At 42.5% G+C, this 21446-nt stretch overlaps 2 protein-coding genes across 2 annotated transcripts in view; one reads left to right on the top strand and one right to left on the bottom strand.

The window, feature by feature from the left end:
* The window catches only part of TEC (tec protein tyrosine kinase), a 143412-nt gene that overhangs the window by 21342 nt on the left and 100624 nt on the right, over window positions 1-21446 (top strand). The window lies entirely within an intron of this gene.
* LOC126032126 (serine palmitoyltransferase 1-like) lies at window positions 6953-10460 on the bottom strand. Its single transcript, XM_049789831.1, has 4 exons — window positions 10375-10460; window positions 8566-8673; window positions 7192-7669; window positions 6953-7096 (listed from the first exon to the last, which is right to left on the bottom strand). The coding sequence occupies exons 1-4, from the start codon at window positions 10458-10460 to the stop codon at window positions 6953-6955; spliced, it is 816 nt and encodes a 271-aa protein (XP_049645788.1).

Below are 21446 nucleotides of genomic sequence, written 5' to 3'. Positions count from 1 at the left end.
ATTCCAAGACTAATGCCGTACATTAGGGGTCCTAAAACTACAGCTCACAGGCCTCATGCGACCCATCGAGGACATTTTTCTGGCCTGCTGGGTGTTTTTGCTGCCACTGCTTGTCCTGCTTAGCAGCCAGATCTTCCTGGGCCCGCTGTGCACATATGAAGGATTTGCCCCACACCCTCCCACTCTCCTCATTCTCTCTGTCTCTCAGCTCCTCCTCTCAGTCTCAGGCAGGGGTCCTCCAAAAGCAGACCCATAGTTCCCATTGGAATACTGCTAAGTTTGTCCACTTAACTTTACTTGTTCTTCATTTTTAATATTGTATTTGTCCCCCTCTTTTTTACTTTAAAATAAGACATGTGCAGTGTGCATAGAAATTTGTTTATAGTCTTTTTTTTAAGACTTTATTCTGGCCCTCCAATGGTCTGAGGGGCAGTGAAGTGGCCCCCTGTTTAAAAAGTTTGTGGACCCTGCTCTACACCCTTGTTTTAGTCCTCTGGGCTAGTTATCCTCATTTTTACTGATAGAACAGTATTTTATCATATATGTACATAGCTATACATATGAATAACTCTAAAACATTTTTGTGGTGACAGGGATCTTAAATTCTATAGATCCATAAGGGTCTTTATTTAAATTTTAATTTGTTTTGCTTTTGGTTTTGGGGGAGACTCCTAGCTCTGTGCTCAGGGGTTATTTCTGGTTGTGCTTGGGGACCATGTAGTGCTTGGGATTGAATTTAGGTCTCCTGCATGTATGGCATGTGCTTAGTCCTTGAGTATCTCTCCAGTTCCTTTTCAACTGATGTTATAGCAGTATCATTAGAGAATTTTTCAGTTAAAGCGTTGATAATTTTCTAGTAGCTTCATTAAAAAGAAAACACTAAACAGGTAAAATTAACTTATTAGTTTATTTTGTTTAGCTCAGTATGTGAAAATATTATAATTGTATCATGTCACTATACTAAAAACTATGCATGCTATCATGTCATAATAAAAATTATCCACATTATACTGAAAATTATTTATGTCATGTTATACTAAAAACTATCTATAACTTATGAGCTTCATATTTGCTGATACCAAATACCATAGTAAATTATAATACAAAATAGCTTTTTTTTGTTTTGTTTTGTTTTGTTTTTGGGCCACACCCGGCAGTGCTCAGGGGTTACTCCTGGCTGTCTGCTCAGAAATAGCTCCTGGCAGGCACGGGGGACCATATGGGACACTGGGATTCTAACCAACCATCTTTGGTCCTGGATCGGCTGCTTGCAAGGCAAACACTGCTGTGCTATCTCTCCGGGCCCAAAATAGCTTATTTTTTATGTGTTTATTTTTACATTTTTTACAATCAAAAAGTTAAATCAACAACACAATGTAATACAATTCACACAACATAATTCAATTTAACACAATACAAGTCAAGTGAATACAATGTGACACAACTTGATACAACTCAGTACAACTTAGCATAACTTAATACAGCACAACACAACACCATACCTTATGCAGAATGGTGCAAAAAGTGAAATGTAGTCCTACCAAACATCAAACTTATAATAGTTTTTTTTTTTAAGGGGGGCCCATACCCATTAGTGCTCAGGGGTTATTTCTGGCTCTGCACCCAGGAATCACTACTGGCAGACTCGGTGAACCATATGGGATGTCAGGAATCAAGCCTGAGTTGACCACATGCAAGGTAAACCCTCCACCTGCTCTGCTATTGCTCCAGTATAGGTTAGTTATAGTTAAAGTTATAGTTACAGTTCATGAAAAGATATTTCACACTGCTTTAGTTTTAAATTTTAATGAAAATTCATGAAATTTAGTTCCTCATCTGTACTGGCCACATTGCAAATGTTCAGTCATTATTGGTGGTAATGGACAGCCAGACTGAGGGATGCAGCTGTATAAGCGCTTTGTCATCAAAGGTCTGGGATATCCTCTGACCCCAGCCACACCCCATCTTCTAAGCTTCTTCAGGCCCCATCTGCTTCCTCCATCAATGCCCTGGCTTACCAACCAGATTTGCAGAAATCTGACAAGGCATTCACACTATAGATCTAGTCGATTTATTTACTGGGGCAGTTTTGGTAAGATACACATTCTTATTTGTGCAAAGGCATGTGAAAAGTATAGTAGCCCATCTTTGCTTTCCTGGCATCACAGCAAGTTTCCATTGCCTTCTTTTACATGCAGTACCTCCTAGGTCCAAAATGATGTCAAAGTACCCTTAGAGCCCTGAGAGCCCTGCTTGTGTCTCTTGGGGGAAATTGTGACTCTAGGACCTGATGCATAGTCATTGTTCCCACACTAGTATATTTGAGTTGTTCTCCATGCCTCCTGGGTTCTGGTCCTGTGTCCTGAGTTGCCCTTTATGATGCTTGGCCCAGGACTGCTAAACCCAAGTACTTCCATGACTCTCTCTTACCGAGTCACTGCTTACCCTTCAAGGGATGTTCTTGTTCCTAATAAGGATAATCACCAAAAGTAGTATCATGCCTCTGACAGTGACAATTGATTGATTACAATTGGTGTGTGTGATTCCATAGAAGCCTTCCATATAGCTTTAGGTGTTAGGGACTAATAGCTTCACTTTACAAGGAGGAAGTGGAGGCAATAAGAAGTGAATGAATTTTCCCAACCTTCCCCACTCAGTATCCTTGTGTGGTGGGTGGAGAACCTGTACTGTCTGACTTCAAAGCCCTGCTGTGTTTTTTTTTTTTTTTTTTTTTTTGTTTTTTTGGGCACCACCCGTTTGACGCTCAGGGGTTACTCCTGGCTATGTGCTCAGAAATCGCCCCTGGCTTGGGGGGGCCATATGGGACGCCGGGGGATCGAACCGCGGTCCTTCCTTGGCTGGCGCTTGCAAGGCAGACACCTTACCTCCAGCGCCACCTACCCGGCCCCCCAAGCCCTGCTGTGTTTTAAGTGCCTGGCTCTGACTTCTTTTCTGGTTACTGGGACCAGACTGACAAGTACTCATAGTGTAGTGTATGTGCTGTTTGTTGGCCGAGAGGGCCTTCCTCTGGGAAGACTTCTTTGGCTTTCATTCATGTGGTTTCGGCATGGTGCTCTGACTCACTGACAGCTCCTGTGAGAACATTCTTCACCTGCCCAAGGGCTGATGGTTTTCAGATAAGCAGAAATCACCTAGCCATCACTTCTGCTGTGCTTTAGGAAAGCCAGCCTTCACTGAGTTGTTTTAGCTCTCTGGCCCATTAAAAAAAAATAAAATAGTAAAAAAAAAAAATAAAAGGGAAGAAGCAGTGAACTAAAATTACAAAATCAAAGGCCTCCGGCAAAGCATATACAACAGATGGCACCAACAAGCACATGTAAGGGCAGGGAAAGAAGGGCGGTAAGGAGCTCAAGACACTCATCTGAAAAGTCTATACCTGAGGCCAGGCCTTTCAATTGCAATGAACTAGTTGCAGACAGAGCACAGCTACACTAGGAATATCTGGGCCTTTATCACCAAAAAGCCTCAGGATGGTTTATCACATCTTAGTTCCAAGCATTAAATGATGCTGTGTGATTCCCTTGGTCAGTGCCATATCTTACTCATCCAAGGTGAGTAAGCTGTAAACAGCTTCACCCAGCAAATGGGGTGATTTGCCATCAGGGACTCCAGGTGACTATATCACTCTAGTAACAGCAATTCTGGGGAGGCCAGTGAGAGAACTCAAATGGCTGAACTCAGGTTTTGTATGCAGTAAGCCTGGTTTAATCTTTGGGAAGTGATGACCCCCCTCCCCATATCCAGGAATGTGCCAGGTGTGGCACACAAAGAGACAAATAAAAAATTTCCCTGGAGTTCATAGTGATAACACAGCAGATAGGGTGCTCGTGTTGCATGCTACCAGCCCTAGACTGACCCCTATGCACTGACCTTGAGAGTGACCAATGAGCATAGAGCATAGACAAATAAACCCTGAGCACCAACCAAACCCTACTCCCCTATGGGTTTTCCCCCTTTCTTTCTCCTTATTGCCAATGTGATGATCTAGAGTGGGAGGGTCATACTCATGCTTGACTGGTCCTTTCACATTCAGCATTTCCTAAGGTCACAATCTTTTAGAAGTGGAGCTCACACACTACACTCAGACTTTCCTGGGAGTTACACCCTTTTGGTTGTGGTGCTTGTAGGCTTGGTTTTGGGGCTACATACTCCGACTGCAGAACCTGCACCGAATGCAGTGTGTGTTGTGGCACCTCAGCAGTGGCAAGGATGGACATTGGGGATTAAACTGAGACAGGTGCTCTTGAAGAACCATCCTCTGACACCTTCCCTTTGGGCCTGTAAACCCTGTCTAGGGAAAGGGAGATTGTTCTCCTTTGGCTTAGCCCCTATGCAGGGAGTGGGGCTGTGCTAGGATGGAGTATTAAAGAAGTCTGCTCTACATAGACAGGAGGGCTATTACTAAGCACCTAGTCTTTGAATGCAGATCAAAGACTGTTGACTGCTGAACTCATCTGGCCCCTGACACCAGCTGGGATGTCTGCCAGCTGAGGTCCAGCCTCAGTATTTTATCCCCAGTTTTCTCAGAGATCAGATCCCTTAGGAATCTCAACTTCCCCTGACTTCCTAACCCAATCCCTGGATGACCCTCTGAGAGCTTTGTTCTGCTGTGAATCTGCACTCCCACGCGGGCCACCTGCTGGAATATGAGTTCTCCTCCCTGTAGTTCTCTCCTCTGCAATCCTCTCCTGCCGCCCTCTGCTTCTCCCAGGTGCACAGAGCAGCCTCTCCTTTTGGCCATCAGCCATTTGGTTATTTTCACTGATAAATTCAACCACTTCATGTGCTTCTCTCCCAACGCTGCCATCTCTGCATTCATAGTGTAGGTTCTCACTTATTTGCTCCTGTACCTGTTCAGGGGACACAACTCAACTATGGGAAGTCAGGGAGGCTTTGTTAAAGAGATGACCTGTGATCAGGGCCTTGACAAATGAAGTAGATTTCAACAGGTGGTCTTCCAGAAGAGATAACAACTCAGGCAAAAGTGGAGAGACAGGCCTGGGGATCTTGGCCAGCGCCTCATGCAGCCAAGCATGTGTTCCATTGTCATGTCATGACACAGGAAGAATGGTTGGGTTTATTGGCCTGTGCACTTGGAAGTAAGTGGGAGAGGGCACCCAGATTGCGTTTGGCATGATTGCATTACTGAAGATGAAGGTGTGATCGTAAGGAGGATCATGTTGTGCTCATGAGGGGAATGAACCACTTCTGTCATAAAGGGAATGAAAGCCTTTGAAATATTAGACAAGAGACTGATCATGAGGATTACAGTAGAAACTTTCTTTGGTTGACTGCAAAAGAAGAGGAGTGATTGAAGCAGTTTAGGGAGGAGCACAGTAAGCCTAGAGTGGACCAAAAAAAAAAAAAAAAGGGGTGGGGGAAGTGTGCCAAGCAGACTAATGATGTGAGAGCAAGGATCCAGGGAGAGCCAGAGAGGATCGGGTGATGATGCAGGATGTGGGGAGAAAACAATGGCATCCAGATATGACTCAGATTACCTGACCTTTTAATGACTTGTGTGTCAAGAGTAAGATAATGTTTATTTCAGGAGGCAGCATGGTGTAAGTGATGTAAGCTTTAGATGTGTTTTATGAACTACTACCACTGTGGGAGATGTTAGTAAGGTTCAAAGGGAGAGAGAATGAATTCTGTGATCAAATAAGGTTGGGAAACCTGCACTCTGTGTGAATCACAGAGCCTGATCACATAATAAAGGCACCGAGATATGCATACAGACACTAGAAGGACAACTGCACTCCCCCCTGAATATGCTAATTCATTTCTTCAGCAAACATGCAGTAAACATACTATACCTGTGGAGATAATGCAATCGTAGTGTGGGCCCTGTGTTGGTCATAGTTTTCCTATAACGGAAGATGAAACCAGCCAGTGTCCCTGTGGTTTGGAGATGATTTTCTAGTCTCATCTGATGGGCCTGAGTGTTCTGGAAAGTAGCTTGGGAAGCTGAGGATAAAGGTTTTATGGTATTTCCTTTTGGGTTCTGGGTATTGGTGCCTGTCCCTCACCTCTTTTTCTTTTCTTTTCTTTTCTTTTTTTTTTTTATTAATGAAGGGCATACTTTATTATTGATTTAGAGAACCTATGTTTCATATAGACATCTAGTCTCTTTTTTTATTTAAACAACTTTATTACATACATGATTGTGTTTGGGTTTCAGTCATGTAAAGAACACCACCCATCACCAGTGCAACATTCCCATCACCAATGTCCCAAATCTTCCTCCTCCCCACCCAACCCCCGCCTGTACTCTAGACAGGTTTTCTATTTCCCTCGTACATTCTCATTATTAGGATAGTTCAAAACATAGTTATTTCTCTAACTAGACTCATCCCTGTTTGTGGTGAGCTTCATGAGATGAGTTGTAACTTCCAGCTCTTTTCTCTTTTGTGTCTGAAAGTTATTATTGCAAGAATGTCTTTCATTTTTCTTAAAACCCATAGATGAGTGAGACCATTCTGCATCTTTCTCTCTCTCTGACTTATTTCTTTCTTTTTTTTTTTTTGAATAAAACTTTTATTTATTTAGCAATCTGAAGAGTCCAAGTTGATAAAATAAGTTCAAGGATGGGGGAGAAGGGTATATTTTAGAAAATAATTCAGAATGAACTCTTCTTTTAAGCTGTATTTCTAAAGCTTATTTCCTTACTTCTTTACTTCTGTTCTTCCTTTCTCTTTCCTCCGAATTTCTTTTTTTCTGTTGGTGTGGCTTAGGTCGTAGTGAACTTCACTTATTTCCTCCTCAGTAAGATCTTCTACTACAAGATCGTCGCATACTTTGAGGCTGCCAACCTCTGAATTCTGCGTTTGGTCTGGAGGTGTGGCCAGTCTGATCTCATTGTTTGTTCCTGACAATTTCACTGGATGTGTTGTCCAGTGGACTTCACTTATTTCCTCCTCAGTAAGATCTTCTACTACAACTTTTGATCTTTGATCTCTTGTTCTTTTAGTAGTCGCTCCAGGTCACCCATATCATTATGGTTAAATAACTTAATGTCACTTCGTGATGCCTGTAATCCTTTCTGAATGGCAAAGCAGGCAGCTCTATTCCATGACATCTCTTTCTGAAAAATACATAGAAAACATGGATGCATCTCAGTGTTGAGAGTTGAACTAGATGGGGGACTCTACATGACCTGGGAAAAACAAACACAATGTCCCCTCTCTTGGAGTAGGCAGGAATAGCACTGGCTATGGTGGCAAATCCATAGGAGTAGATAATGGCTTTTTCTGTCTTCATGAATTTGGCCAGGCGGTCCTCAAGATCCAAGTGCACATCAAATGTGCCATAAAATCCTCGAGGTCTGCACGTCCCCACGCCATACTTCTTTAGAGATGTCAAAGCTGCTGCCTTGACTCTAGGGTTATCCAACAATCCAAGAAAATTAAATGAGGCAAAGTTTATACACTTTTTTCCATTCACCACAATTTTGTGACTTGGAGGCCCTGAAACAATGTTGTAGTTGAGAGCAGGATGGTCTTTGGAAACAGGAACAACAAGAGGTTCTGGTTGCCACTCTTCAATTAATTCTTCCTTTTCCTTGAGTGTAAGGTCAGATCGTTCTTGTAATTTGTAAGTTTTAGAAAAAAGAAGTCTGATTATCCAGAGTATCAGCATTCCTTCCAAAATAAAATGGTAAGCAGGAGCCTGCGCTAGCCTTGGACGGACCGCGGTTCGATCCCCCGGCATCCCATATGGTCCCCCAAGCCAGGAGCGACTTCTGAGCACATAGCCAGGAGTAACCCAGGACAGGGCTTCCTGCATTGCCCTTTAATGGTGAGGTGAAACGAGAAGATGCTCCACATCATGACTTCAATGTAGGATATGCAGATTCCAGGATCTTTCATACAGAAACATGATACCAACATCAGAGACTGTGTGAAAAGTGTGTTGGCACTACGGACAATATCTTGGATTGGACGATAAATTGCCTGGAGCCTAGAGTTGTTCTTATGCCAGGAAACTTCAAGGGTAGGATCTCTTTGTATTTAGGCCAAGGTTATTCCTTTCCATGCCTCTCATATTTTGGTGGGCCTATGCAAACAACCATTGCCACTTTAACACCGTTTTTACTGTGCTCCTTTGACTCTAATCCTCGTAGAGAGCCTGAACCATCTCCACCAATCCCCACTGCTCCGCGGTAGCCGCCATAGTCAGCCGCTGCGGCTTCCTTCGCCACGGAGGGTCGCACACATCTCTCTGACTTATTTCACTCAGCATAATAGATTCCATGTACATCCATGTATAGGAAAATTTCATGACTTCATCTCTCCTGACAGCTGCATAATATTCCATTGTGTATATGTACCACAGTTTCTTTAGCCATTCGTCTGTTGAAGGGTATCTTGGCTGTTTCCAGAGTCTTGCTATGGTAAATAGTGCTGCAATGAATATATCACCTCAGTGTTTCTACATTGCATCAGTATCTCTACTCGGTCACAGGATTTTCCCTACACCAGCTAACTGTTGGGCATGGACAGAACTGATGACAAGGTACATTTTAGGTTTGGGACGTTAATGACTCACCCAAGGTCACTTGGTATGATATTGGCACAACCAGAGCCAGAACTCAGCTCTTCTGCCTCTGATTTCTCTGCCATTGCATTTTTAGCAAGAAAGGGCAAAGTTGAATACCTAAAAATTGAAAAGGAGTTAGGAAGATTCAACAGGTCAATGAATTATGTCGATTCAATCATTTAATCAATAAAAGGAAGATGGATTGAGATTTCACCACCATCACTGTTACCTCTATTATTATATGGTTCATATCCCACACTCAATACTTTATATATATTTAATTTTTATGGCAAATCTAAGAAGTATCTCTCTTTCCTCCCTTCCCTTCTCCCCTCCCTCCCCTCCCCTCTCTTCTCTCCCTCCCTCCCTCCCCTTTCCTCCCTCCTTCCTTCCCTCCCTCCCTCCTTCCCTCCCTCCCTCCCTCCCTCCCTCCCTCCCTCCCTCCTTCCTTCCTTCCTTCCTTCCTTCCTTCCTTCCTTCCTTCCTTCCTTCCTTCCTTCCTTCCTTCCTTCCTTCCTTCCTTCCTTCCTTCCGTCCTTCCTTCCTTCCTTCCTTCCTTCCTTCCTTCCTTCCTTCCTTCCTTCCTTCCTTCCTTCCTTCCTTCCTTCCGTCCTTCCTTCCTTCCTTCCCTCCCTCCCTCCCTTCCTTCCCTCCCTCCCTCCCTCCCTCCCTCCCTCCCTCCCTCCCTCCCTCCCTCCCTCCCTCCTCTCCTTCCTTCCTTCCTTCCTTCCTTCCTTCCTTCCTTCCTTCCTTCCTTCCTTCCTTCCTTCCTTCCTTCCTTCCTTCCTTCCTTCCTCCTCCCTCCCTCCCTCCTTCCCTCCCTCCCTTCCGGCTCTGTATTCAGGAATTATTCCTGGTGGTACTCAAGGGATCATATGAGATTCCAGGGATTGATCCCAGGTCAGTTTTATGCAAGACAAGCACCCTACTTGCTGTACTGTTGCTCCAGCCTTGAAGCTCTATTTTTTTTTTTTTATTTGAGTGGGTCACACCTGTTTGATCTCAGGAGCTATATCCAGTCAGTACTTAGGGGTTCTTCCCACCCCCACCTACCAGTTGTGGGGGACAATGCATGTGGTGTGGATGTAATTCCTTTATTTCACTCCATGGAGTTCTCCCTTAATATCTCTCTCTTCTCTTTCTTATTTCCTAAATAAAACTATTTAACTCCCTACCACCACCCCATGAAGCAAATGGATCATGAGAGAGTGATACTAGATGTGGCTGGAGAAGTAGGTGTTACTGTAGATTAAGAAGTCACTGAAGGGGCCCGGAGAGATAGCACAGCGGTGTTTGCCTTGCAAGCAGCCGATCCAGGACCAAAGGTGGTTGGTTCGAATCCCGGTGTCCCATATGGTTCCCTGTGCCTGCCAGGAGCTATTTCTGAGCAGACAGCTAGGAGTAACCCCTGAGCACCACCGGGTGTGCCCCCCCCCCAAAAAAAAAGAAGTCACTGAAGGTTTATGCAGGGCTAAGGATATGAATTTACTTTCACATTTTCAAAGTGTGTGTTGAGGGGCTGGAGAGATTGTCCAGCAGGTTAGGTGCTTGCCTTGCAAGCGACAACCTGTGTTCAATCTCCAATACTCCATATGATCCCCTGAACAGAGCCCAAAAACCAAAAAGAAGAGAAGAAAGTGTGTTGACTGAAGAGTGGTGAAAGGGTTCTAAGAGGATAAGGAAGGAAATAGTGAGACTTATCAGGAGGATATTGCAAGGTGAAGGGAGTGATATAGTTATTGCTACAGCAATGCTATGGAACAAACATCCCTTTATTTAAGTGGTGGCATGCAGGAGTAAGGAATTGTGCTTAGATACCTAGTAGTTCTGAGCTGGTTGATCATGAGAGGACTTGTTGATTTATCTGTGATAACCTCTGGGTCTCTTTGGAGTGTTCTGGACATGTCTGGTTCTCTGTGTTTGGGGGCCAGCTGACTATTGGCTGAACAGGATGGTCTTAGCCAGGATGTTGATTTTACCTATAGCAGTTTTACCATAAGCAAATTACTGAAATGTTTTATGGGCCATCTAGCAGTGCTTAGAGGCTTCTCCTAGTTTAGTGCTTGGGCTACTTCTGGTTCTTGGGGGACTGTGTTGTACTGGGATTAAATCTAGGCCTCTCTCTCTGTGTGTGTGTGTGTGTGTGTGTGTGTGTGTGTAAAGCATATTCTCAGCTGATTAAGCTATCTTTTTCATCCTATGCAGATATTTTTTACTATATAACCAATTTGTCATAGGTTTTATTTTCTAATGTAAAGTAAAAAATATACATAAAAAGGGACACTGGAAATGACATGAAACTTTAATAAAATACATGGAAAAGTAATAAAATTATAGATATATAAATATTTACTGCAAAACTATAAATTAAAAAAACATTTGTATGTACAGGTATATGTAGATTCATAGTAAGACTGTAAGAACAGTTTTGTGTCATGGTTTTTAGTCATACCTGGCTGTGCTCAAGTCTTATGCCTGGCTCTGTGCTCAGGTGAGACTTGGACCATTTGGGGTACCAGTTATTAAACTCGAGTCAGCCATGTGTAAGGCAGGCACCTTCCAGCTATAATATTGCTTCAGAGCAAGAACAAGTTTTCTTTTACTTACCACAAGTTATCAGTTTCTGACCACAAGACCTGGTCTCCCAGGTCTTTTAATTTTTTTCACAGTACTATACTTAAATTTTTTTCAGTCAGCAAACTTACTAAAGTGTGGAATCTGATAACATAAAGTCAGATCACAAACAATAGTTGAAAATGAGAACACATCAGTTTGCAAAGGTTTCATTAGTTTCTTATTTCATCCATTTCCATGGGAAAAATGAAAACCAAATGGCAAACTACCTTTATTTTTTAGTTTGTTTACTTTTTTTTTTTTTTTTTGGTTTTTGGGCCACACCCGGTAACGCTCAGGGGTTACTCCTGGCTATGTGCTCAGAAGTTGCTCCTGGCTTGGGGGACCATATGGGACACCGGGGGATCGAACCGCGGTCCGTCCAAGGCTAGCGCAGGCAAGGCAGGCACCTTACCTTTAGCGCCACCGCCCGGCCCCTTTTTTTACTTTTTTTTGAGTAGTACTCAGTAATACTCAGGGGTTACTCTTGTGCTCAGGAATTACTCCTGGTGATGCCCAAGGGACCATATGGGATGCCTGGGATCAAGCTGGGGTCAGCTGCATGCAGGCAAGTGCCCTACCCATATCACTATCTCCCCTGGCCCTCAACTAATTTTAATACATGAAAATAAAATGCTTGATAGATTACTTGTAGAGTAATATAACCAACTATAAACTAGTTCTTTTCTTTTCTTTTTTTTTTTTTTTTTCTATTCCTGATGATACTTGGGGGCTACTCCTGGCTCTGTGCCTGGTAGTCCTCAGAGGTCCTTCTGCTTGCAAAACATGCACTTAGTCTAGTGGACTGTCTCTCCATTCCTGGTTAGTTCTTTGCTAAAGTAAAATGCTTTATGTTCAATTATATGTTGAAAATGTCAGCCATGAAATGACAGAGAACTCTGATCTCTAAGTTTTTCTGACATCCCTTTCTAGGCTAATCTGGGCTTATTTGTGGGTCATCGCATCATTTTTTTTCATGGCAAATGTGAAGAAGCCAAAAAGGAAGTAGAAACCAGTAAGAATATTTTTAAACCTTAGTTTGTATCAGTCTGCTGTTGACCCCACTGGTCAAAGCATGTGACATGACATGGATCTACTAAGAGTTACCAGACGGTACTGTCCTGTGATCTGGTCTGATCTTATCTGCTGCAATTATGACAGAGAGAATGAAGAAGAGAATAAAGAGAGTGTTCAGGTTTAGAACAGTTTGAAGCTATTGTCCAAAAAAGAAGGTTGGGAGCCTGGAGTATGATAGCACAGTGGTAGGGCATTTGCCTTGCACACTGCTGACCTGGGACGGACCTGGGTTTGATCCCCCAGCATCCCATATGGTACCCCAAGCCTGCCTGCCAAAAGTGATTTCTGAGCACAGAGCCAAGCATAACCTACCTGAGTGCGGCCAGGAATGGCACAAAATAACACACAAACACACACACACACACATACACACACACACACACACACACAAAAACAAACAAAAAAACAAAAACAAAAAAACAAACCAAACCAAAAAGGATGTTGGTTAATGAGTTAGAATGTGGCATGAGAGAGCAAGGAATTAAAGATAACTGCTAGGTGTTTGGCCAAGCAGCTGGGCAGCTGGTGAAGCCGATTACTTAGATGACAAAGACTGAGTAAAGTACAAGTGTGAGGAGATTACTTAGCTTGTATTTGACACACTGGTTAGATATTCAGGTTTGCAGTTGGATATAGAAAAGTGAGGTTCTCAGGGACTTGAAGAATGATAATAGAAATGTCAGTGAGCTCATCATGGGACTGGATGAAGCTACTTATGAAGAGATTTAGTTTTTATTTTTATATTTTTTGGTGGGGCATATTCAATAGTGTTTAGGGCCTCTTCCGGGCTCAGTGCTTGGAAGTCACAGTTGTTAGTGCTAGGGGATCCATGTAGTACGTTAGATTGAATCATTTTCTGTAAGGTAAAGCACATGCTCCTCTCGAGCTTTTTCTGGCTCAAAGAGATTATTTTATTTATTTTGCAGGGTTAGGGGGCACATGTAGCCAGGGTTACTCCTGGCTCTGCACTCAGTAATTACTCTTGGCAGGGTTTCAGGGGTACCATAGGGGATGCTGGGGATTGAACTCAGGTTGGCTGCATGTAAGACAAGTTGGCTACCTCCAGTAATATTGCTACAGCCCCAAAGAAATTTTTTAAAATAAATAAATTCTTTAATTGAATCATCGTGAGAGATATAGTTACAACATTGTTCAAGATTGAGTTTCAGTCATACAGTCTACATACAACACTTTACCAGTACACATTTCCCACCACCAAAGTCTCCAGTTTCCCTTATATCCTTCCCCCGCCTATCCCCCACTGCCTGCCTTTGTAGCAGACATTTTCTTTTCTTTCTCCATAGAGAAATTGTTTTAAAGAAGAAGCAAAGCTCAGGCTAAAGGCTTGACACATGGCAGTTTTTAGAAGTAAAACAAAGGCCAGAGAAATGGCTGAAAGGGCTAGAACACACGTTTTCCATGTGTGAATCCCAGCTTTGATCCCTGGGACTTAATGTCTCTCTAGCACTGCAGCACTGCATGAGAGTAGCCCCTGAGCATCAATGGCTATGGTCCCCTCTCCTCAAAATTTAAAAATAGAAGCAAAGCAGAAAGATGGCAGTCAGCAATAGAAACTTTGAATGAGGTGCATAACAATCTGAGAAACTTTGATGTCCCCAAGAACAAAGAGAAAGGAAGTGTTTCAAGGGGAGAACAGAAGGGTCAGCTTTGTTAAACAATGCTGAGAAGCCAATTGAGAAGGGTCTGATGGCTGGGGTGATGAGCTTGCAAATGCAGTCTTTCTCGAGAGTGGAGACAGGGAGATTTGGGGAGAAAATATGAGGGAGAAGCATTGTCAGCAGCTGACCTCTATTTCAAGCCCTATTGCTGTAAGATTGTAGGGGAGGCGAATGTGTATCAGGAGAATAGCTTATGCCTGGGAATGCTAGTGTTGCTATATTTTTTCTTTTGGGCCACACCCGACTGTGTTCTTGGTGCGGAGGGGTGGGGTTCAGGATAAGGCCTACTTTGGCTTGGGTGCTGCTCCTTGGGGGTGCCCTGGGAACCATCTGATGCTGGGAATCAAATCCTGAGACTCACACATGCAAGGTCAATGTTCCACCACTGAGCCACACCAAGTGATGTTCTTTTGCTAAAGGGACTGATTGAATAAGAAGAATCTGGTGCTTTGGAGGAGGGGGACCTGGCTGTCAAATAGTCTGAGATAGTAGGAGAGGATGGATTGAGAATTTGGAGTAAACTCTAGTCAATGTGTTGCTTTCTTTACATATATACATGTATATATAATATATAATATGTATGCGCTTATAATATTCAGGAATTAGGCCATAACACCAGTCCTTAGGGGCTACTCCTGACGCTGTGCTCAGGGATAACTCCAGCCTCTGTATTTGGTCCCTCCATCCTTGAGGGACTATGTGGTGCTGAGATCAAAGAAGGAATGGCCACAGGAAAGCCAAGAGCCTTACCCTCTGTATTATTTCCCAATCCCAGTGTGTTGCTTTCTTCCTGGTTCTTTGCATCCTGTATTATGTCTGATTTTGGAATACAAGGGTACATCCACTACTAGGACAGCTGAATTATTATCTTGGTGTAAGTCTTTGAGGAGCCCCATTGTTACACTTGGCGTACAGAGTTCATTCTTGAGCTTCAACTCACTACGGAGGACAGATCTCTTTGGAATTATTTGTGATGTGCAGTGTTTGGTGAAGCTGTAAATTCCGCTTCTTAGATTTTGATGTGGGTAGCAAGTTGGGCAGATACTGGGCAGAGCTAAGAATGGGTCACTTCCTCATTCAAGTTCTTGTAGAAATATGACTCAAAGCTTTGGTCAGCAGAATCATTTATATCCAGCAGTGCAGGTTTATTATTTATGCATAGACTAGAAGACATAGATGATTGGCTAATGTAATTCAGCAGATCTTAGATAAGGATAACATTTCAATAATTTTTATTTTTTGTAAGATACCATGATTTAAAAAGTTATTTATCATAGAACTATATCAGGCATAAATGTTCCAACACTGGTCCCACTACCTTATCCATTTTCCTCCACCAATGTCCACAGGGTCCCTTCCACTCTGCAGTCTGCCTCATTGGCAGGCATATGACAAATTTACTTCTTGTTACCAGCTCTAATAAATTATAAAGGAATGACAAATAGAATGATCAGAAAATAAATCAAGGAAAGTCGGTTTGTGATAATTATCATTAAAAATGAATTAAAAATGTACTATAAAGTTCATAGGGATAGGTGAGTGAGAAGGGCATTTGCCTTGCATGCTATGACCCAGGTTTGATTCCTGGCATCCCTTATGGTCCTCTGAGCACTGCCAGGAGTAATTCCTCTATGAAGAGCCAGGAGTGAACTGCTGGGTGTGGGCTCCATCCCCAAGTAATAAAAAACAAATATATTTAGCATATAATAAGTTATAATGTATTTAGTGTAAATCCAAGTGTTTTGGTTTCACTTCTGTATCTACTTGAATCACTTTTTCTGGGACAGTGTTCACTGTGGAGTGAGGGAGAGTTTGTGGGGAACACACTTCCTTCTCTTCTCTTTTTTTTTTGGGGGGGGGGTTACACCCGGCAGCGCTCAGGAGTTACTCCTGGCTCTATGCTTAGAAATCACTCCTGGCAGGCTCGGGGAACCATATGGGATGCCAGGATTCGAACCACTGACCTTCTGCATACAAGGCAAATGCCTTACCTCCATGCTATCTCTCCAACCCCATCCCTTCTCTTCTATTGCGCCTTCTTAGTCTGGCATGACTTCATCTTGGCCTTGCTGTGCACTCATGTGATCCTGGTTGGAACTGAGAACCACACCTGTTGCCGCTCAGCCTTCTCAGTGTTTTCTGACGTGGAAGAAATGACACTGAGAAGGACACCTGTCTGGGTCTCAGTGAATCTTGTAAATAGCAGCATGGGGTGTGTTAGCCTGGTGTTAGCAGAAATATCACAAAGTCAAGAAACAGAGCTTAAATCACATTTATCTGGGAGCTCACAATGTAAATGCTTCCAGTGTGAAGCTCTTTATGCAAGGAATTGTGTTTTCTTTTATACAGAGTCATCCAGGAGAATATTAAACATACTTTGTCTAGGGAGGTGCCTTTAAGATTTTTAAGGCAAATGTGTTGTTAATACTATGTTAATAAAATATTTACATTTTATCACATAATAGGGAGTACATTTTTTTTGGTGGGTGGGGGGGAGGTCACACCTGGCAGCGCTCAGGGGTTACTCCTGGCTGTATGCTCAGAAATTGCTCCTGGCAGGCTCGGGGGACCATATGGGATGCCGGGATTTGAACCACTGTCCTTCTGCATGCAAGGCAAATGCTCTACCTCCATGCTATCTCTCCAGCCCTAGGGAGTACATCTTAAGTCAAATTTTAACTTTTGCTTAAAAGGAGCTAAAAGTGTGTGTGTCATCAGCCTGACATCGATGAAAGAAATGCACATAATGCAGAGGCTTTAAATATAAGAATTTGATACCAACAATAGCTAAAGTGTGAAAAAGTTTCACCGGGACCTTGAGAATGACTCGAGTTGGATGGACTAGTATGCCTGGAACCCAGAGTCGGTCTTATGCCAATAAACTTCTTTGGTGAGGCCTTTTTGTAATCAGGTCAAGGATTTTTTTTTTCCATTTCCCCATTTTTCTGGACCTATGCAAACACATCGATTGCCACTATCACACCTTTACTATATTACTTTACTCTTATACTTTAAGGAAAAAAATTACAACTTACTGAACTTAAAAACAAATAACTGTAGTAGAATGCCTGTCTCGAATACAGGCAGGGGATGGGAAGGGGGGAGGCGGTAATGTTACACTGGTGAAGGGGGTGTGTTCTGGTTATGACTGTGATCCAACTATGATCATGTTACTTAAATAAAAAATATATAAAAAATGTGTGTGTGTGTGTGTGTGTGTGTGTGTGTGTGTAAAGCAAGGATCACCTGACTTTTTCTGGCTTTTGGGTCATGCTCAGATGTTACTATTGGCTCTGAGCTCAGAAATCACTCCTGGCAGGCACAGGGGACCATATGGGATGCCAGGGATTGAAACCGGGTTGGCTTTGTGCAAGGCAAATGCTTTACTTTCTATGCTATTGTTCTGGCCCCACTTTACCTATTTTTAAAAGTCGAGGCCAATCCCAGTGGTACTTGTTGGTGAATGGTAGTAAGGTGGGGCACCTGGGGCTATTCTTAGAAATGCTTGGCTTAGTGCTATAGACCTGAGAGTTCTGGGGCTCAGCTGCCCCTACAATACTTGGGCCCATTTGTACTTAGGGAACACGAGGATCACACTAGAGTTTTTCTTGAGTGGGGATGGTCAGCATGGGATGTCAGGGATGGAACACAGGCTTTCATACAGCCTAGACTTGTGATCTAGACCTTGGGTTATCTCCCCAGCAACTATGTCTATTTCTATACCTTATTTCTAGTCTACCTTTAAACTTTTTTGTTTGTCTTTGGGGCACACTCAGAGGTGGTCAGGGATCAATTTTAGTGGTATTTGGAAAACATGTGATGTTGTAGATGAACCTAGGTTGATTATGTGCAAGGTAAGGACCCAAGTCACTATACTGTCTCTCTAGCCCCAAATTCTCTCATTGTTTTCTTAGTAATACTGTGTTTTAGATGCCAAGTGTTTAACTCTGTTCCTTTGAGGGTCTACTCTTAAGGGAATCTGAGGAAATAAATGGTCATCCATTCACCCATCTATTTATCCATCTCTCCCTCCACCCTGACTTTAGATAAAGCCATTTGATTTTTGCTCTCATTTCTCTCTAGACCTCCTCACAGAGCAGACCCCATATCTGGTTCTTCGTTAGTCTTATGGATTACATACCTAGTCCAAGGGACATTATTTTTATAAATAGCAAAGGGGCATTTATAATTCTTCTTACTCTTGTGAATTAGACCATTTCAGCAACATCTTTTTTTTTTTTTTTTGGGTCACACCCGGTAGTGCTCAGGGGTTACTCCTGGCTCTATGCTCAGAAATCGCTTCTGGCAGGCTCAGGGGACTATATGGGATGCCGGGATTTGAACCACCGTCCTTCTGCATGCAAGGCAAGTGCCCTACCTCCATGCTATTTCTCCAGCCCCTCAGCAACATAATTTTGGGAACTTTTGTTTCAGAGGCAATGCCTACAGTTAGGAAATAGTAATTTGATTTCCAAATAGGTTGAGAAATTTTCTGTTATTAAGAAAGCAGCCTCTTTAGACCACTCCCTCAAACAAACAAACAAACAAACAAATAAACAAAGAGCAATGAAAAGCAAATGAAAAACCAGAAACAACTTAATAACTTTATCTCCTTAAACCAGGCCAGTATCCTATATACCTGTAATCACAGTGAGGATTGTTTGAGTAATTATTATCTAGACTTCTGTTGAAGATCCACCATGCAGTCTGTTTATCCTTTATTATCCCACCAACTCAACTTTCCATTGAATTTAAAGAAAGAGAATCTTGTACTATTTTAAGAGGCATGAATTGTCCTTTGAGAGGCTCCAGATTTAATGTACAGTTGCAGTAAATGTCTCTGAGGCCTCGTTGTTTGCTTTTAGTAGAATTGAAGCACAGGTGCATTGGGCATATGGACACTGTGGCTTGATAAATCACAAAGATGAGAGAGAATGAATAAAGGAGTGGATTTAGGGGCTGGAGAGATAGCATAGAGGTAGGGAGTTTGCCTTGCATGCAGAAGGATGGTGGTTCAAATTCTGGCATCCCATATGGTCCCCTGAGCCTGCCAGGAGCAATTTCTGAGCGTAGAGCCAGGAGTAATCCCTGAGCGCTGCCGGGTGTGACCCAAAAACCAAAAATAAATAAATAAATAAATAAATAAACAAATAAAAGAGTGGATTTAATTCTCTTCACCATTGCTCCTAGTGACATTATTATATCTTTTAGGTGTATATACTAGAGTCTGTTAATTTGCAAAGACTTTTCATGGTCACTTCAGTGCAGAATGTAATTTTAGTGGCTTAAGGCAAAGCCACATCTACACAAAAACTCACACACCCACACATACCATGAATTTAACAGAAGGCCTTATATATGCAGAAAGCATGTATACTATCTGAATTACATTCTGTTGTGTATGTAAATATTTTTGGGATTATTATGTTACTGACCCTACCCTGATCGGTGATTGTGCCCTACCCTAGGGTGTGACCTGACATTCTGTCCCCATTTGTAGGGTGGTACCTGATTTTGCTTCCATCATTGGGTGCTATCTGATCTCACCATTGGGTGGTACCTGATTCTGGGGGATAAAAACAAGCATCTGTGGAAGGTGAGAGGCTTTTGGCTGGAACTGATGCTGAGTCTTTGGACTTCAGTCTTGTCCACCGAATAAAGCTAATATTTCCACAAGCCTGACTGTCTGCGAGCTGTTTACCCGCCGTTTACCTCAGAACCGTTGGCTGGACGGGGTGGCAGACGTGTGCTCCGAGCTGGAGGGGAAAGACCTCATCCTCCATCCCTCCATCAGTCAACCTCTTCAGGGGCTGACTTGCAACATAATGGTGCCTGAACAGGCTGAACCTGGACCCTCAATAACTGTAAGTGAAATACTTCATTGGAAATTTCCTCTGCTGACCATTAAATGGTTTCTGCGGTTAGTCATGTGGATTCTGCCACCTTTTTGCTTACACATTGGTTCTCTAGTATACAAGTAAATTATTCCATTTTGTTTAAAACTAATTGGTTTTGATCTAAGGACAATCACTGCAGTTGGATGGTTGTGGTCTATATTTCAAATGAAAATTGCATTGTCTCCAGCTGTCATAGTTTGTGGAATTTCTGTGTTGGCTCATGTTATTACTGTGAGTATAGTTATTGGCTGGTATTTAGGAAATAGAAAGTGTAGAAATGGTGAGGGTAAAACCAGTATAGATAATAAGGAAATCTTTCCAACGAAAATTCAGACCAAGGTGCAGGCTGACGAATCCAGCCCCACCATCAACAATATAGAAATTTTTGCTGGAAGAAAAACAACTTGGAAAGTTAAGCCTGATTCTAGTGAATCACATGACAGTAGTGACTCAGACAATGATCAACCTCCAGTGCTAACTCCAGAAGGGAGGCCTCATTCTATTCACAAAATTGAATCACATAACAGTGCAGATTCAGACAATGAAGCACAGGCATGGCCTCAGAGCTCTATTCAGAGTAATTTTGCTAATCCGGCCTTATCCCCTTTACACGGGGTAAATATTTCTAACTATGTACCCTATCAGATGGAAGAATTAGATTGCTTTAAAAAAGCATGTAAAGAGTATGGCCCAAAATCGCCATACAGTGAGGAGTTACTAAGACTTTGGAGTCATAACTCATCTTGGACTTTGTATGATTTTAAAAGAATCGCTGAAATATGCCTGTCATCTAAACAGCGAACTGAATGGAAAATGTACAATTCAGAAGGCATAAAAGCCAAATTATATACCCTGGATGGTATGAAAAAGCAAATGGCAGGTGTTACTCTATCATATGAATTATTGATGGCAGAAAGTCAATTTGCAAATATTCAGACACAAGCAGCTTTACCTTAAATTTAATTAGGGATATTGCATTGTCATCATGGGAAAAAATTGATTCTAACAGCATTGGTAGAGGAAACATTTAAAAAATTATAGAAGGCCCTTATGAGTCATATGCAGAGTTTATAGGTAAGATTAAAGATGCTCTGAATTTACAAGTCGAAGATGAGGAGATGAGAAACTTCCTAGTAAAATCTTTGGCTTATCATAATGCAAATTCGGCCTGTACATTAGTATTGAATACATTAAATGAAAAGGCAAATGTAAATGATTTCCTTTATGCCTGTCAGAATGTCTATTGGGAACCCCAACCCCCACCCCACTTAGACTCAGTACAAACCTTCCCAGTTACCAAGGGAATGATGCCTTACTCCCCTCGGGGACAGGACACTTTCCGTAAACCAGGTCTTTGCCCAAAATGCAAAAGGGGTCGCCACTGGGTGAAAGATTGCAGATCCAGAAACCTCATTGATAATAACTTAAGTAGAGGTTTCAACACAATCCCCAGGAGGCAAATCACCTGCTACCATTGTGGAAAACAAGGGCATATCAAAAGAAATTGCCATTTCCTTATAAATTAAGTTCCTCAAGAACACACATACAAGATGCAGGGAAATGCCCACAGGGCCTCCCCTCCAGGCCCTTCCAAATCAGGGGAAAGCTCACAGACAATAATCCT

The sequence above is a fragment of the Suncus etruscus genome, chromosome 16 (genome assembly GCF_024139225.1).
Source record: "Suncus etruscus isolate mSunEtr1 chromosome 16, mSunEtr1.pri.cur, whole genome shotgun sequence".
In the NCBI taxonomy this organism is placed as follows: Eukaryota; Metazoa; Chordata; class Mammalia; order Eulipotyphla; family Soricidae; genus Suncus; species Suncus etruscus.
The sequence above is the reverse complement of the archived record's forward strand: the minus strand, read 5'-3'. Positions and strand labels throughout refer to the sequence as shown.

Excerpts from the sequence above, each read along its gene's own strand:
- LOC126032126 (XM_049789831.1), bottom strand. The coding sequence starts at position 10,460 with ATGTCCAGAACACTCCAAAGAGACCCAGAGGTTATCACAGATAAATCA. Across the intron at positions 7,670-8,565 it reads ATCATACCAAGTGACCTTGG|TATTTTGGAAGGAATGCTGA; the intron begins GTGAGTCATTAA and ends TGCTTACCATTT. Across the intron at positions 7,097-7,191 it reads ACTCCAAGAGAGGGGACATT|ATGTCATGGAATAGAGCTGC; the intron begins GTGTTTGTTTTT and ends TTTCAGAAAGAG.